This window comes from Labeo rohita, chromosome 17 (assembly GCF_022985175.1).
Source record: "Labeo rohita strain BAU-BD-2019 chromosome 17, IGBB_LRoh.1.0, whole genome shotgun sequence".
Lineage (NCBI taxonomy): Eukaryota > Metazoa > Chordata > Actinopteri > Cypriniformes > Cyprinidae > Labeo > Labeo rohita.
The window spans coordinates 28,664,583-28,680,358 of NC_066885.1; the positions used below are offsets into that span (position 1 = coordinate 28,664,583).

General features: G+C 34.1%; 1 protein-coding gene across 1 annotated transcript; it reads right to left on the reverse strand.

Moving 5' to 3' along the window:
• Window positions 1-6,333: 6,333 nt before the first annotated feature.
• LOC127180059 (solute carrier family 2, facilitated glucose transporter member 1) lies at window positions 6,334-11,791 on the reverse strand. The gene is made up of 10 exons (XM_051133963.1): window positions 11,777-11,791; window positions 11,477-11,575; window positions 10,685-10,845; window positions 9,566-9,806; window positions 9,285-9,447; window positions 8,977-9,161; window positions 7,364-7,468; window positions 6,940-7,041; window positions 6,648-6,851; window positions 6,334-6,555 (listed from the first exon to the last, which is right to left on the reverse strand). The coding sequence occupies exons 1-10, from the start codon at window positions 11,789-11,791 to the stop codon at window positions 6,376-6,378; spliced, it is 1,455 nt and encodes a 484-aa protein (XP_050989920.1). The 3' UTR covers window positions 6,334-6,375.
• Between the last annotated feature and the right edge of the window lie 3,985 nt (window positions 11,792-15,776).

Here is a 15,776-nt window from a genome sequence, read left to right on the forward strand (position 1 = left end):
ACTGTGAAAAGCTTGAATTACAGAGTACAGGATGTGACATCACTACGACATCACTCAGTACCTTTAAAATGTTACACATAAAGGTTCCATGTGGTGACTGTTTGATGTAAGGTCACAATCACACAGTTACCAAGTCTATGAGCCACTGTGCCTGTAAAATACAGTAAATTCGATCCTTTAGCATCATCTGCTGGATTCATGTCCTGTTGTGAATCAACCGTTACTGTGCTGTTCAGTGGTGCAACAGTTTCTGCTATGTCTTTGTTTGAAACTGCATACATTGATGGAGCGGAAACAGACAATACAACCACTAATATTGTTTCTTAAATGTAAGTGACTAAATATTCATTCAGATTGTAAAACTGTTCATGCAGTCATTCTGCCTCCATCGAGTCCTGTAGGTAAGGAAGCAGCAAGATTGTGTGATGTTCATTACAGCAGCAGTGCTGATATATGGTCACAATGCACGCTTGTAAATGTGAAATTGCTTTTGTAATAGTAACAAAAGTGATTGTATGTGAAATGTAACAAGATTAAATTTCTTAAAAAGACATACTAACATGGTCTTTTGTTCCTGAATGATTCAGTGTTTTTGAGCAAATCAGTTAAGTAAATGATTCAGTGACTCATTCATAAAGATAGTGATTGCCATGAAACTTGCAGACACTTCAAGGTTAATTTAATTAACTAATTATTATTATATGTATTATTATTATTATTATTATTATTATTATTATTATTATTATTATTATTATTAATATTATTATTATTAATATAATGAAAGCTGGTGGTCACAATCATTATAAGGCATTTTGTGGCTTAAAGCTGCAAAGTTATTTGTGAATTTTAGATTTTCTCTAAAGATTCCAACAAGTATGGTGGAGTTGCAAACATTTGGATATCATTTCAATAAAATTTCATTATCATTATAAACACCTGTCATAACACCTGTTCTGTCTTTCCAGATACATAAGGTATGAAGCACTTTTTAGGTTTTTGTACAGCAACACAGTAAGTCTGTATCACTGTGTTCACTCACTGCACAGAAATACACACCACTGTCATCAGGCTGCAGCTTCTTCACTGTAAAAGACCCTCTCTCAGTTACAGGCTTTTCAGCTGAGTATTTGTCATCAGAAAATTCACCAAAGTCTGGACTGCTTTTTGTCGTTATAGAAGCAATGAGTCTCATTGTTTCTCCCTGTCGTTGTCGAAACCAATACATGTACCATTAGTCTGCACCCTTAGTATGACCGCAGTTCATTTGTGCAGATTCACCCTGTGAAACCCATAATCTTGGTGTCTGTGTAACATCACTTGATTCTGCAAAATAATGATACAGTTAGTTAAATTTGTTTTACAATCAAGTCCAAAACAATAATATACAGATTAAACTCAAAGATACCCTACCTGAAATATGCTGCAGAATTATCAGTTTGATGATTATTAGTATAATCATGTTAGCTCTTTGGTTAGACTAGACAATATGCCACACATGCAGAAGGAAACTGTGAAAGTTTTAATGGGGAAGCACATGACGTGACATCACTATGACATCACTTTGATACCATTTTCATAGCATAGATTAAAGAGATCTGTAATCTTGAAAATACTGCCATGTACAGCATTGAAATTCAAGTGGAGATTTAGCATAATAATGGTTTTATGACGATGTAAATATTTGTTCTTGGCAGGCAAGATCTGTATGTGTGCTGCTGCATAAAGAACTTGCAAATGTCTGTACATACACAAAAATACTGCTGTGAGCATGTCACACAGTAGTTCTCAAAACTGGCCCTTAAGGTCCTGTTTCTTGCAGAGATTATCTAAAACATTGACCAAACTCACCTGCCTGTAACTTGATGACATGCCACCAGTTAAAGAACAGTGCATGAGACTGGTGTTCATTTTGTTAATGGTTTAAAAAGAAAGAGAAGTTAACGAAAAAAAAAAAAAAGTTTTAACTGAAATACAATTGATTTAATGGACCGAAAGCTCGAGGAATGTGAGCTACTTCTCCTGTAGTATAGACAAAATGCTAGCCTTTAGCACCATCTGCTGGATTCATCCTATTGTAGTCAACCATTAGTGTGTTGTTCAGTGTTTCAACAGCTCCTGGAATGGCTTTGTTTGAAACACTTTTCAATGATGGAGAAAAAACATACAACAATACTGCTTATATTGCGTCTTAAATGTAAGTGGCTAAATATTAATTCAGTTTGCTATACTGTTCATGCAGTCATGCTGCCTCCATTGAGTGCTGCAGGTAATGAAGCAGCAAGATTGATATTAATCACAGTGATATTCATTACAGCAGTGCTGATATATGACCATAATGCACTCTTGTAAATGTGATGGTGAGAAATCTATCTATGTGTAATGTAACATAGAACAAATTAGTAAAGTAAATGATTCAGTGGCTCATTTATAAAATTGTTGCTGAAATTGTTAATTAATTAATTAATTAATTAATTTATTTATTTATTTTAATTATTTTTTAATATAATTCGGAAGTCAGTGTTCAAAAATCATTATAGAGCCACTCAAGGGACATTTCAAGTCAGAACTGCAGTGACACATACAAAACCAATGTCGAATAAAACATACGTTTATCTGTTCCGGGAAAAACAAACAAACAACAACAAAAAAAAAAACACACTTTTAGCACCACTCAGTGGACATTTCTGTTGGAAACTGCAGTGATATGTACTTATTGGTAAGTATTTTGCATCTCGTGAAAAGAGAGAGAAAAGAGGACTGGCCCTAAAGGTCCACTTTCTTAAATTGTTTATCTTTAACATCAACCAAACTCAACTGCCTCGAACACCTTGATTAGCATGTTTAGGTGTATTTCACTAGGGTTAGAGCTAAACTCTGCAAAGTAGTAACATTTGTTTTGATGCAAGCTGCATAGTTTGGAGGCTGGTGGTTACAATAATTTCAGCACTATTTCATTATCTTTAACACCTGTCACAACACTTGTTCTGTCTTTCCAGATACAGAAGGTAGGGAACATGAATATTTTAGGTTTTTGTACAGAAGCACAGTAATTCTGTGTCACTGTGTTCACTCACTGCACAGAAGTACACACCACTGTCGACGGCCTGCAGATTTTTCACTGTGAAAGACCCTTTCTCAATTGCAGTCTTATCTACAGGAAATTCACTAAAGTTTGAATCTGGTTTATTGTTGTGAAAGCAATGTGTTTAATTGACTCTTGTTGTTGTCGAAACCAAGACATGTAGAAATAGGTTACACCCTTAGCATGACTGCAGCCATTTGTGCAGATTCACAATGTGGGACCCATAATATTAGTGTCTGTGTAACATCACTGGATTCTACAAAACAATTACTTCTATTTGTTTTTCAGTTAATTTTAAAAACAAAATACAGTATGAACTGATATCCTACCTGAAATATGTTGCACAATTATCAGTTTAATGATTATTAGCATAATCATGTTAGTTCCCTAGCCAAGCTAGACATATATCACAAATTTGTGCATCCTCATTTCCTCTCCTCGCTACCTTTCCTCGAGTCTTAGCTCCACCCCCCTTAGGATATGAGGAAAGGATGCAAGGAAAGGAACTGAGGACGGAATCAAAGGATGAACACTGGAATATTATTGACCACTCAAGCGTCATCAGCTGCGCAAAAAGGAATCTGCCCTTATGTTGTTAAATTTTAATAAGGCATTCATAATAAATACCAATAAAGCAAGATGCCCTGATTAAAATATATAACATGTATGGTTTACATGTGCAAAGGCAAAATATAAATGTAAATTATATTTTAAATGTAAATTATTATATATGAAGGGGGAGGAGAATTTACACGTGCATCAGGTTTTTTGCCGAAAAAAGACTTCTGCATAGAATACGCCTGTGTATCCTCGCTCCTCGCCTTCTCACAGTGTAATTAGAGAATTGAGATGTCCTGCAAGATGGCTGAGCTTGATCAGTTTCCGGGTTATAGGATGGAGGACGGATGAGCGAGGAAATGAGGAGGGATATTGAGAAGCACCCCATGAATGCTTTAATAGGGGAAGCACAGGATGTGACATCACTATGACATCACTCTGCTTCTTTACAATATTAGGATTTGTTGTTACGTTGTTGATCTAGAAAATTCTGCCATAGGACATCATCCAGTTTAAATGGTGTGTTTAAGTGTTTAAATGTTGGCTGAAAATCCAACTAATTTGCAGCCAATTTTAGTTATGTGCCAAGAAAAAAGCTTTAGCATGACCAGTTGCAGTATACTATATAATATACCATCCTATAGGTATGCTCATTGCATTAAAGTACACTAGATTGTCACTCGTTGAAAGGTCTTTAAGAATTCGAGACCCATACTTGTTTGAAAGTCTATTCAGGTCTTTTTTTGTTTGTTTGTTTAAATTTGCTCACTCAGGGAGATATCTAAGCTTTGTCCTGTACTAAACTGGCAGTGTTGTGCAAATGTTCAATTCACAAAACTTTAAATTTGACCAGATTGGGTGCTGTAGATAAGAACACAGAAAAAAATGGGAGACTGCTGCCCAATTTGCTACAGTACCTTGCTGTATGTTGTTGCAATATTCTACAATAGATCATGAACTCCCCCTATCTTTTTCTTTTAAAATTACAAGTGTTTTCAGCTTTAGGAAAAATATTTGCAAGGAAAAACAATATAGCACACTACCATACTGCATGTCATTTCTTGTATAACACAGTATTTTATGTGTTACACAGAGTTTTGATGATGTATTTTTCCAAAATGTGCATTAAGCTAAGGCGACCATGCAGTACATTCATTTTCTCCCAGGCATGTGTCCAGGTTTTGTTTTCCTATTGTTTTCTTACTTGCTGAAGGTAATAACTGAAAGTAGTTTGACCAATAGCATGCAGGCATTGTACATAATCAGCCAGTCATGGTGTGCACAATGCAAATACACATACATATAATGTACGAGGATTGTACAGAGCACTTCAAGAGTAAAACAAATCCAAAACCTGGATATCTTAGGCAATTTACAAATCCTGGTGATGGCATATCCATGAAAAGAGGACTTATGGTTACCCTAAGTACCATATAAAACAGCTCATATGGTGTAACCCGTAATGCAATGTGCTTGACAAATTAATTAGTAATATCAGGCACACTTCTTTCAGTTTCAGTTTCAGTGTTGTACAGTTCTACAGTAAGGTTGACAAGACATGACAATGTAATTGACAACCAGGAATGTCCAGATCTGATAATATATATCTCCTTTTTGTGATCTGTTTGCTTGAGAAGTGTACTTTTTATCTAAACAATATATTATTGCTATTTCAGGCTTAAGCCCAAAATTCAAAGGTCTGCCTTCTAGGTGACATGCATATACAGTATATTTCTGATCAGTAACTGGCGGCTTACATTAGATTAAATATGGCTTGTCTGCGCATTTTAATTAGATAATTAGATATAACAAGCGTATGACTAAGTGACAGAATCTCACGAAAGCTGACAGTTTCAAACGGGTCTCATTACTGGACTACGAAAGACTGTTAAGAAATGCTGCTGTATTTTACAGGTCTACATAATTGAGCTGTAAAACTCTGTGGCTTCTTTCGAGTGCATTTCATTTTTCCACCGTGAAGAGTGTGTTTGTTCTAATATTTGTTTTTAATGGGTTCTGATAATGAGAAATTCTCTCTGTTCTTGTAATCTTCTAATTACCTTATTATAGACAACATGAAACAGGAAAGCGATTCCAAGCTTTTCCTCTGAGTTCACAAGATGTACACAATGTCATGCCCTCAATATTCTCTTTTACAAAGGGTGTTATGAAATTCACCTTCTCAGTTTGTTGGAACTCTGGATGTTTCCAATTTTGTTGGGAAAAAAAAGAAAGAAAATAAAAGGAAAACAATGAGAGAGGCAAATCAGAGCAATGTGTAGCACTTTTTGTTAAAGTGGAATGCTGAAATGCTAAATCTTTTATTTCATGTTTACAATCGTATACACATGTTCTATCATTTAAATAAGAAACAAATATGTATATATTGCAAATATTTCATGGAATGCTTATACAGTGAAAATAGGTTACATGGTTTTTCTTACAAATTACTATGAAGTAGTTTCACGGTTGACATATCTGTCAATGTTGTCAGTCTAGTTTCTTAAATTTGTCTTGCAGGTTGTCTGGCAAGAGTATACAAACCAGAAAGTTGTGAGACTTCACATTGTGATAAAAACCTGCTAAGGTTATGTTTTCTTTTTCAGAATAAATGTTAACATTTTGTATGAGATATGCAGGATTCTTAATATACAGTACGTCATTACTGGTTCTAAAAACACCAGTTTCATTTGTTCACTGTTTAAAGGTCTTGTTAACTCTAAAGCTGACAGTGATCAGGTAAACGTGTTAAATGTGGTCTTGTTATGTAGTGGAATGCCCTCGGCCCCACGGAACTCAGCCGCAATGTCATCAAAAGTGCGTCCCTTGGTCTCAGGAAGACGAAACATGGTGTAGGTGAAGGCAATCAAGGCCATGCACATGAAGAGGAGGTAGACATAGGCCCCACACATTTTCTGCAAACAAGAAGTTGATGCATTAAAGGTTCAAGGTAGGCTAAACTAAAATATTATACAGTATAAATGTTCAAAATAAGAGATGCAAGTACCAGAAGAGGTGGAAAGAGCAGTGCTAGTAAAAACTTCCCTCCCCAGTTAAGCATGCTAGTGAAGGCCATAGCAATGGGACGGGCCGACTGGTCAAAAAGCTCAGCAGCAATGAACCAAGAGATTGGTCCAGGCCCCACTTCATAAGCTGAGATCAGGAAGAAAATCACCAACACCTGAATATTACGGATGTCTGGAATTATGGGCTGAAAAAAGAAAAGAGATGTAGATATGAGTCAAGAATTCTGACCTAATTTCTAGAGTTTGAAAAAGAAGAAGGATCTTCAGCCTCACAAGTATGGAATATGTGATGGTCATAAGTAGGTTGCAGAGCGCTAGTGAGAGAAATCCAGCAAGCAACAATTTCCTGCGCCCTGCTCTCTCCACCAAAAAGAACTTTGGAAAAGAGAGAAAGAGAAACAAAATGTCAAAGGTTATTTTATTTGTAATTTAGTTACAAAAGTCTTGTAAAAGGTACACGAAATTACATTTTCCATAAGAAAAGAGTAACAAACAGCTATTTTGATGTACATGAAAACTATACAGCTGAATCACATGGACCTAGAAAATGGGCTTATTACATTACTTTTTTTTTTTTTTTTAAATCACTGTATCACAGTTGATCACTGTATAGGCCAGTATAATAAAATAAAATGAAATAATAAAATAAAATTACATTCACTAGACTGAAAATGAACAAAATATAATGAATACTCACTGCTACTATGGTGAATGCCACATTGACGGCTCCCACCCCTAGTGTCAGATATTTTGCTTCATCAAAATTGGACTGGGCAAACATTTTAGTAGAGTAATTTATGATCTGGTAGAAAAATAAGAGACATGGTAAAGCATTATTCTTGGCAGTTTTGCTGTGCTTGCAAACCCATGGGAGAATCTTTACACTCTATTTATCTTCAGAAACATGTATTGATGTGAGAAAACGTGAATATTAATTAGGCAGGGCTGTATTCATAAAGTCAAACCAAAAATTATTCAGACACTTTCAACATTTCTCATATTATCACAGTTTGTTCGATATAGTTTAGAAAATGGTAATAAAATATGAAAGAACTCAGAGTTAAACTGTGTCAGAACAAATTCATTCTGATAATGCCAGATAACTTTGATAGAAAGGTATGTCATGGATTACATTCAAACAAAAACAAAAAACTGTTAGTATGACAATATTTACACAACTATCAATACTTTGTTGACCTGTTACCAAGTAGTGCTTAATTTTGTTCAGTTTGTGGTGTAAAAAGGTTGCATCAGCAATTAAAGAAAAAACTTTTAAGCAAAACATGGTCAGGTCAAAGTGTCTGAATAATTTTTGGTCCCAAATGTTTATAAATTTTACTGGTAGTCCACTGTATAAAGCATTTCTGGGTTCTGGGTCACAGTTTACTTTATTTTGTTATCCTCATTTACATAAATTAACTATAGTGTCCTGTACCCACTAGTAAAATATCAAAAATTATATCTGGTGGCTGAATATTTTTTGGATTGATTGTATATCATCACAGCACATTCATTTTGTTATAATTTGAGATTAGATTAGATTAGTGTGATTAGTGTGTAAATCATGTCGAAAAACATCACAGATATTGACATGTCTGACATTTAATTATGACTAAGCCAAGTACCCCGTAACAGTTGCCAAAAATATAACTTTTGAATTTTTTGTTATTAACAAAAGGGTTACTCCACCCCAAAATGAAAATGTTGTCATTAATCACTTACCCCCTTGTCGTTCCAAACCTGTTGCTTCATAAAATTCAGACTGAACCATTGATGGCAGATGGACTATTTTGATGGTGTCTTCCATACTTTTCTGGGCCTTGACAGTGTTATTTACTTGGCAGTCAGTGGGACAGTGACAAGCCTCCCGGTTTTCATCCAAAATATCTTAAATTGTGTTACGAAGACGAACAAAGCTTTAACGGGTTTGGAATGACATGGGGGTAAGTGATTAATGACAACATTTTCATTTTGGGGTGGAGTAACCCAACACCAGCCTAGGTGATGAAAGTAACTAGAAAGTAATATAATGCATTACATTTCATAAAGAGTAACTAAGTAATGCAATTAGTTACTTTTTTTAATAGAGTAACACATTATTGTAATGGATTACTTTTAAAAGTAACTTTCCTCAACACTGCTTGCTTGAACAGATTTTCAGACCCATCTATTGAATCGTCATTACCATCATACTCATTAAAATATGGAAAGAGGCCTTCATGATGGATATAGTCTAGAAAAACTTTCATGTTTAGATCAAATATTGCAGTGATGGACATTCGGGCATGATTTTTCAATTGGAACACCAACCGCATTGAATCCAGATAACTGGCTGCCCAGGTTTATGATAAGCACAAGTATTATGGGCTGCCTGTAGCGTCGCTTCCTAAAGAATTCTCTCACAGTCACTCCTGTTTCACTATGGGCTGCTTCTTCTCTCATCTCCTCCATTTCTTTCATCACCATTTCTGGATTTCCCCGAAGTCTTCTCAGGGCTGTAATGGAAAGAAAGATGCTGGATTAAAATTCTTGTCACACTAGGTTTAACAAATTTTCTTTTGTTCTAAATGAGTCATAAGTCAGCGTATCCCAAAAGAAAGGTCATTACTGTAACTCACCCGCCTCTGCTTCTTTTTCTTTGCCCCTGTTGATGAAGAGGTAGCGTGGGCTCTCTGGGCAAAAAGGAAGGCTCATATACTGGAGCGTTGCAGGAATAAGGGATAGAGACAACATTAGGGACCAGTATTTCTCCGTGCCCAGTACCGATTCCAAGCCCACCACCTGAGATACACACAAAACAAACCATCAGGTTTGCATTTATGAGAGGCCTCAGTTATTTACGATTTATAGAACTATTAAGGACAAAGTTGTAAACAGAATGGGAGCAGGTGTGTCTCACCATGCCCAGCAGAATGCCTGAGGCGAAGGAGACCTGGTTCAGAGTTGCAAAGGCACCGCGGAGGTTTGTAGGCGAGACACCTTGGATGTACAGAGGGTTCAGGCTCATCACCAGGCCGCAGAACAAGCCAAAGATCAGACGACCCAAAATAAGCACTTCAAATGATGCCGTGGCTTTGCTCATAAACATCAAAGAGGCACCCACCACAGATAAGGCATTCACTATCAGAATAGCATTACGCCTGCAAGGAAATGTATTTATATAATTATTTTAAAATAACACTCTAACACTACATCTGTGGGTGGGAAACTTTTAGGATTAGGTGCTGTTTTTTAAACTATTAATGAACTTTTTATGTTAAAATTTCCTGATAACATATTTGAAGAAGTTAAATTATTAAGTGTCTTTAAATACACTGAAAAAGTTCTATTTATCAGTATGTATCATACATGGCTATCATGAAAAAAAAAAAAAAATAATATATATATATATATATACATATATATATATATATATATTCTGTAAATGATTGAATATATACAAATAAATTAATGAATAAATAAATAAATAAATATCCATTTAATATTCAAATGACCGTGTTACATGTTAGGTTTGAAGGTTCAAATTTATGTCTGTGTATCTATAATGGGATACATCCACCAGTATCACTCATATCAGTTAACAAATATTAAAAAACAAACAGACAAACATAATAAATAAATAAATACATAAACAACAAAAAAATTCAATAAATAGTCAGAAAAACAAATAAACAACAACAACAATAATTAATAATAATAATAATAATAACACTACTACTACTACTACTACTACTACTAATAATAATAATAATATAATAATATAATAAAACCATAGGGAAATACAATTCCCCAGTATTACTTATATCAGTTAACAAATACGGGTATTAACATAAATAAATAAATACATACATAAATAAATATTGTATTTATTTATTTATGCATCAGTTAATAAATATTAGCAAACCAACAAACAAACAAACAAAAACAACAACAACAAATAATAATAATAATAATAATCCACAAATGGCATTTTGCGAAAGTGGGCTGGGTGTTTGTGCTACAGAAAAGTTTTTCTCACCTCCCAAAGGTGTCAGCAAGACCTTTGACCCCCAGTGAACCAAGCAGTGCTCCAAAGTCCTTAATACTAACAGAGAGGGACCAAAGGAATGTGAGACTGTGGTCTGGTATTGATTGATTGTGCCTGGATCTCCATGTTGTGTTGAAAAACTCCTCAATGACCTCAATGAAGAAAACCAAAAGGTTATTAATCATATATCACACCTTGCTACATGCTCACACTTGCAGTTTTCATTAAACTAGATATATGCAATACATCGCAAACTCCCACTTGTTTCAGAAAAACTGTTGTGCATAAACATTAAATGGAGCCATTTGGGTTTACAAATATGAATTGCATCTTAATTTTTATTGAGTCTGGGTCTGATTAAATGAGTCAGCACTTTAATTTCAGACACTACATAATACATCAACAAACAAACAGCATACGTAATGCTAATGTGGACAGAAACTCAGAGCAGCTTGTAAGTTTAATACTTTACTCTGAAAGTGCATTTCACTTGCTTGAAAGACATGACTAATATCTTGAGACCAGTCCCAATGTTTTCATAATGAAAAAACAGCCGAAGAGGACTGGACTATATCCACACACAGACGATAAATCAACACAAGCTAGACATCATAGCTACCTGTGCGCAAATACGAAGCCTTCCAAATCCAGCGCTGGCTGAAGAGAAATATTCTCTGACTTGGTAAAGTTTATTCAGTGTTTTATGAGGGCCCTGAGAAGTTTGTATGTAAACTGAGAAACCATGCTAACCAGCAGTTGGCCCCCAAAGTCAGCTCTACTCACTCGGGCAGGAGCATTGATGTTGCCTGTGTGGTATCCTATCTGGAGGGAGCCGAGCACCGCTGCCACAATGGAGGTCAGCAACGGGACCGTCAGCTGATTCTAGCGGAGAGAATGTGTTGTGGTTAATCAATTCAACAGGGCAATTCAACACATATAAGGAATGATTTGTAATGTTCAAACTTTACACTACATAAACTATAAACTGTATTGTAAATACCCAAAAATATGCAAATAATTTTGTTTACAGATTATGATGAAGAATGAAAGAATGGAATGATGGAGCTACTGAAATGCACTAACCTCCTTTAAAGCCATTAGCCTTGAATGAATCTCACCACCTAAAATGAAGGGAGAAAATTTATTTTTACATTATTATTTTTTTTATTTTATTCTTAAGAATTAATTCAATTGCTTTATAAAATTTAAATGAATTGCCTGAATTGCCTGAAAGTCTGTTGAAACCATTTTAAGTTGCTCAAGTGGTTGGTTATTGTGCTGAAATATTATAAAAGCTTTAGTTAATAACTTCATGATTTAAGTTCATTCATGCCCATCATTATTTTAGTATTATTGATGTACTATTATAGTTTTTATATTTGTATACTATTACAGTTTATATACTTTGAATTTAACTTTGTTTTTTATGTTAAATTTAAATTTGTAATGATTAATAATTATTAATGCAAGGATTGGAGGTAAAATATTATGAATTGCCAATTGAAATACCCATATTTGTTAACCACTGATTTGAATATTGGGTTATGCATCCCCCTGTAGTGGATTAATAATTATTAATTAAAAATGTTAAATAAAATAAGTAAAAATTAAAATGATATACTTGTATTGCTATTAACTGTAATTCTATTGTTACTAACTCTAATAATAACTCTAATAACTAATATATCTGCAATATTTCATTATAAATAAACAACAACAATGACAACATCAACAAACAAACAAACAAACATTTATTTAAATTTATTTTAGATGTAAATTTTGTTTCAAATGTGTCAAGTATGTCATTTTTATTTTATTTTTTTCAATGTCTGTGTGTATGTATATATATATATATATATATATATACACACACACACACACACACACACACAAATGTGTCATTTTAATTTTTATTTATTTATTTTTTGTATTACTAATTATTCATTATTAACTAACTATATATAGTTTAGTTTAGTTTAGTTTAGTTAATTAGTTTTTAGTTTTATTTTATTTAGTTTACGTCTAGTATATAAATCAAACAAAAATGAAACATGCTGATTTGACAACTAGTCGAAATAAAATAAAATAAAATAAAATAAAATAAAATAAAATAAAATAAAATAAAATAAAATAAAATAAAATAAAATAAATGATTAAGTTTTGAAAACATTGTAATTCATTTCAGTTAATGTTTTGTTGAGTTGTGTTTTGTTTTGTTTTGTTTTGTTTTGTTTTTGTTTTGGTTAGTGATAATAACCCTGCCCATCATGTGACATGTAACATGAGTATCGGAAGCACCATGGAGTCAGTACAGTTTTAAAGTATACAAATATCTAATATCACTGTACTTTATAACACATAGATGATGTTTTTTTTTTATTCTAACAAAAACTCCATTGAAGTATTTGTTACAATACTGACAAGTTCTCTTCAATAACAGAATGACATATCACTTACCGGTGTATAACAGTCAGGAGCGGTTGCCAACAGCTCTGCTCAGAAGTAGCTGACAGTGGCTCAAAAATTGTCCTCACTGTTCCCTGGCACCTCTTGTGAATGTCTTGTCTTCATCCATGAAATTACACCTCACTGTTCACTAGCACCATCGGAGACCAGCGTTCTGCAGAATGGCATCCATCTATCCCAAACTGTCTCTGAAACACCCCTCACCCAACCCATTCCCACGACTTCTCTTTTTTCCTCCCTCTTCCACCTACATTGAGCCATCCCTCACACCCCTGCACCTACCAGGACTCACACCACCGTCTCTGGGACCCCTGGGAGCCACGCTGAAGTCACACCGGCCTGGTGAATTTGAGCTGGGTTTGATGGAATTGCAGCGATGAGCCTTTGCTGCTCAATGAGCTCTGGGCCTTTTACCAGCGCCGCTTAAGGGAATTTTCCCAGACCACAACTGATTTATTGTTTCATCACATTCAAATATGCTGTTAAAACAGATGTCAACTCTTAACGCACAAACCTGCATCATGTTAAAATGATTTAAATTAAGTTTGTGCATTTTTTTTTTTTTAGCAAAATGAGAAAATAGGGAGACTTATGTGTTATGTGTTAATGTCTAATATTCTATTATGTTGCCATTTTAAAAGACTGACAGAGATAGTTGGGGTCTAACATGTTGGTCTAACATGTATTTATTTATTTGTTTGCTCATTTATTGATTTATTGAATGATAGTACGGTTTTATTCGAATAAATGAACATTTCTTAGTATGTGTGCTTATTTATTTTAATTTAATTTAATTTAATTCAGCCAGTTAAAAAGAGACAAATTATTAGAATTTAAAAACCTGATTACGAAATCTGAAATCATGTTTCCATTTAAAGATGGGAAAGATGATTTTGGGAAAAAAAAAAAAAATAATAAAAAAAAAAAAAAAAAATATATATATATATATATATATATATACTAACACTTTTTACTTTTTTATGTGTTTTTATTTAAATAAATGAACATTCCTAATTAGTATGTGTGATTAAAATTTAAAGTTAGTCAAAAGTTATTTAGTTGAGGTCTAACATGATGATGATTTTATTTTATTTTATTTTATTTTACAGGCAATGAAAAAGAGACAAACTAATGGAAAATAGAAATACTTTTTAATTCAAACAAACAAATTAGAAATGTCAAAATCTGATCAAATTGTGACATGCTTAATAATTAAAAAAACAAACAAACAAACAAAAAAAAAACAATGAATGAATGAATTAATGAATGTCAAAGTTGATCTGATTATTCTTTGATTATGCTTATATGCTGGATAAAATGAATTGTGTTTTGGTGCTGTTAACATTAAAATTTGACTAAATTAAAATAATATATTTGCTATTAATATAATTTGTAATTAAATATGTACATGCATACTACTACTACTACTAATGTGGGTGTCAGTGTAAAATATTGTCAAAGGTTGGCTCATATGACTTAGTTTAAAGGATTGACATAGCTTGTTTAGCATTTCTGCAACCACTGCAGCTCTTCGGTTCCTGCATATGTATTATCCTGTGTCTGTGAGTCAGGTCTATAGGTCTAACGCATTTCACATGAACATGCAACAATTCACAACCTTTAGGGTTTAGTTCAGTTTACAGTATGTGCGGGTGTTTGAAATGCCTTGCCTCAACTGCTTGCTTCAATATATGCAAATGTTTCAAAGCTGTTTTTATTTCACTGCTAAGTGATTACAATCTTTGCTCCATTAAAGTGCAAAATTAAATGTCGTGAAATAAATGTTCTATCAACAGCATCAATTCATGTTGACTCATCTCTCAGTTTTTAATTTGCTGCATTTGTAATCATTCAAATTCCCATATACTTCAATGTGCTGTAACACATCAGTAATTTGTTTTTATCTATACTTTTACACAGCTAGAATTGATCATTTCCCAATTTAATTGAGTTTTAGTTCTGAGACAAGTAATCCTCTCAGAGAGCTACAGTACAGTGTGAAAAATACTACTACAGAGAACAAACCAGTTTGAAGTAAACATGTGGACTGCTTCAACCGTAGGCAGATTTACCTACTCATTAAGACTTCAGAAGATGATTTACTGTACACTTCATCGGCACCAAGGAAATGAAGCCAATTGGGATGCAGAGAATTCCCAGGGTACTTCATATGTGCAGCCAATCCAAGAGAATTAAAAGGGGAGGCCAAACACAGTGGGATAATGAACAGAGGTGAAGAGGCATTCCTATGCACAGACCACATCACAAGTGGGCACAAACAACATGACAATAAAAGTGGGTAAAAACACTATAAAGTTAAAGTGCCCTCCGTGTGCCCTCGGGGCTGCTGAGTTCCAGGTAAACCAGGCCGCATTGCAGCCCTCCTCACCCAAGTATGTGACTCAGTGCTTTTAGCGCAGAAACAACGTCATTTGGCTGCTCCTGTGTTTCATTGTGTTTAGATTACTTGAAATGAAATTCAAATTAAACTGCCTCACTGATTTCATTTCGAGGGTTTTTGGGAAAATGGATATTTTAGTGCAGCGTTATTTTGACCTCATTCTCCTTTCAGAGGCCAGCAGTAAAATTGGACTCATGTTTTTTCAATTGTTCCCCA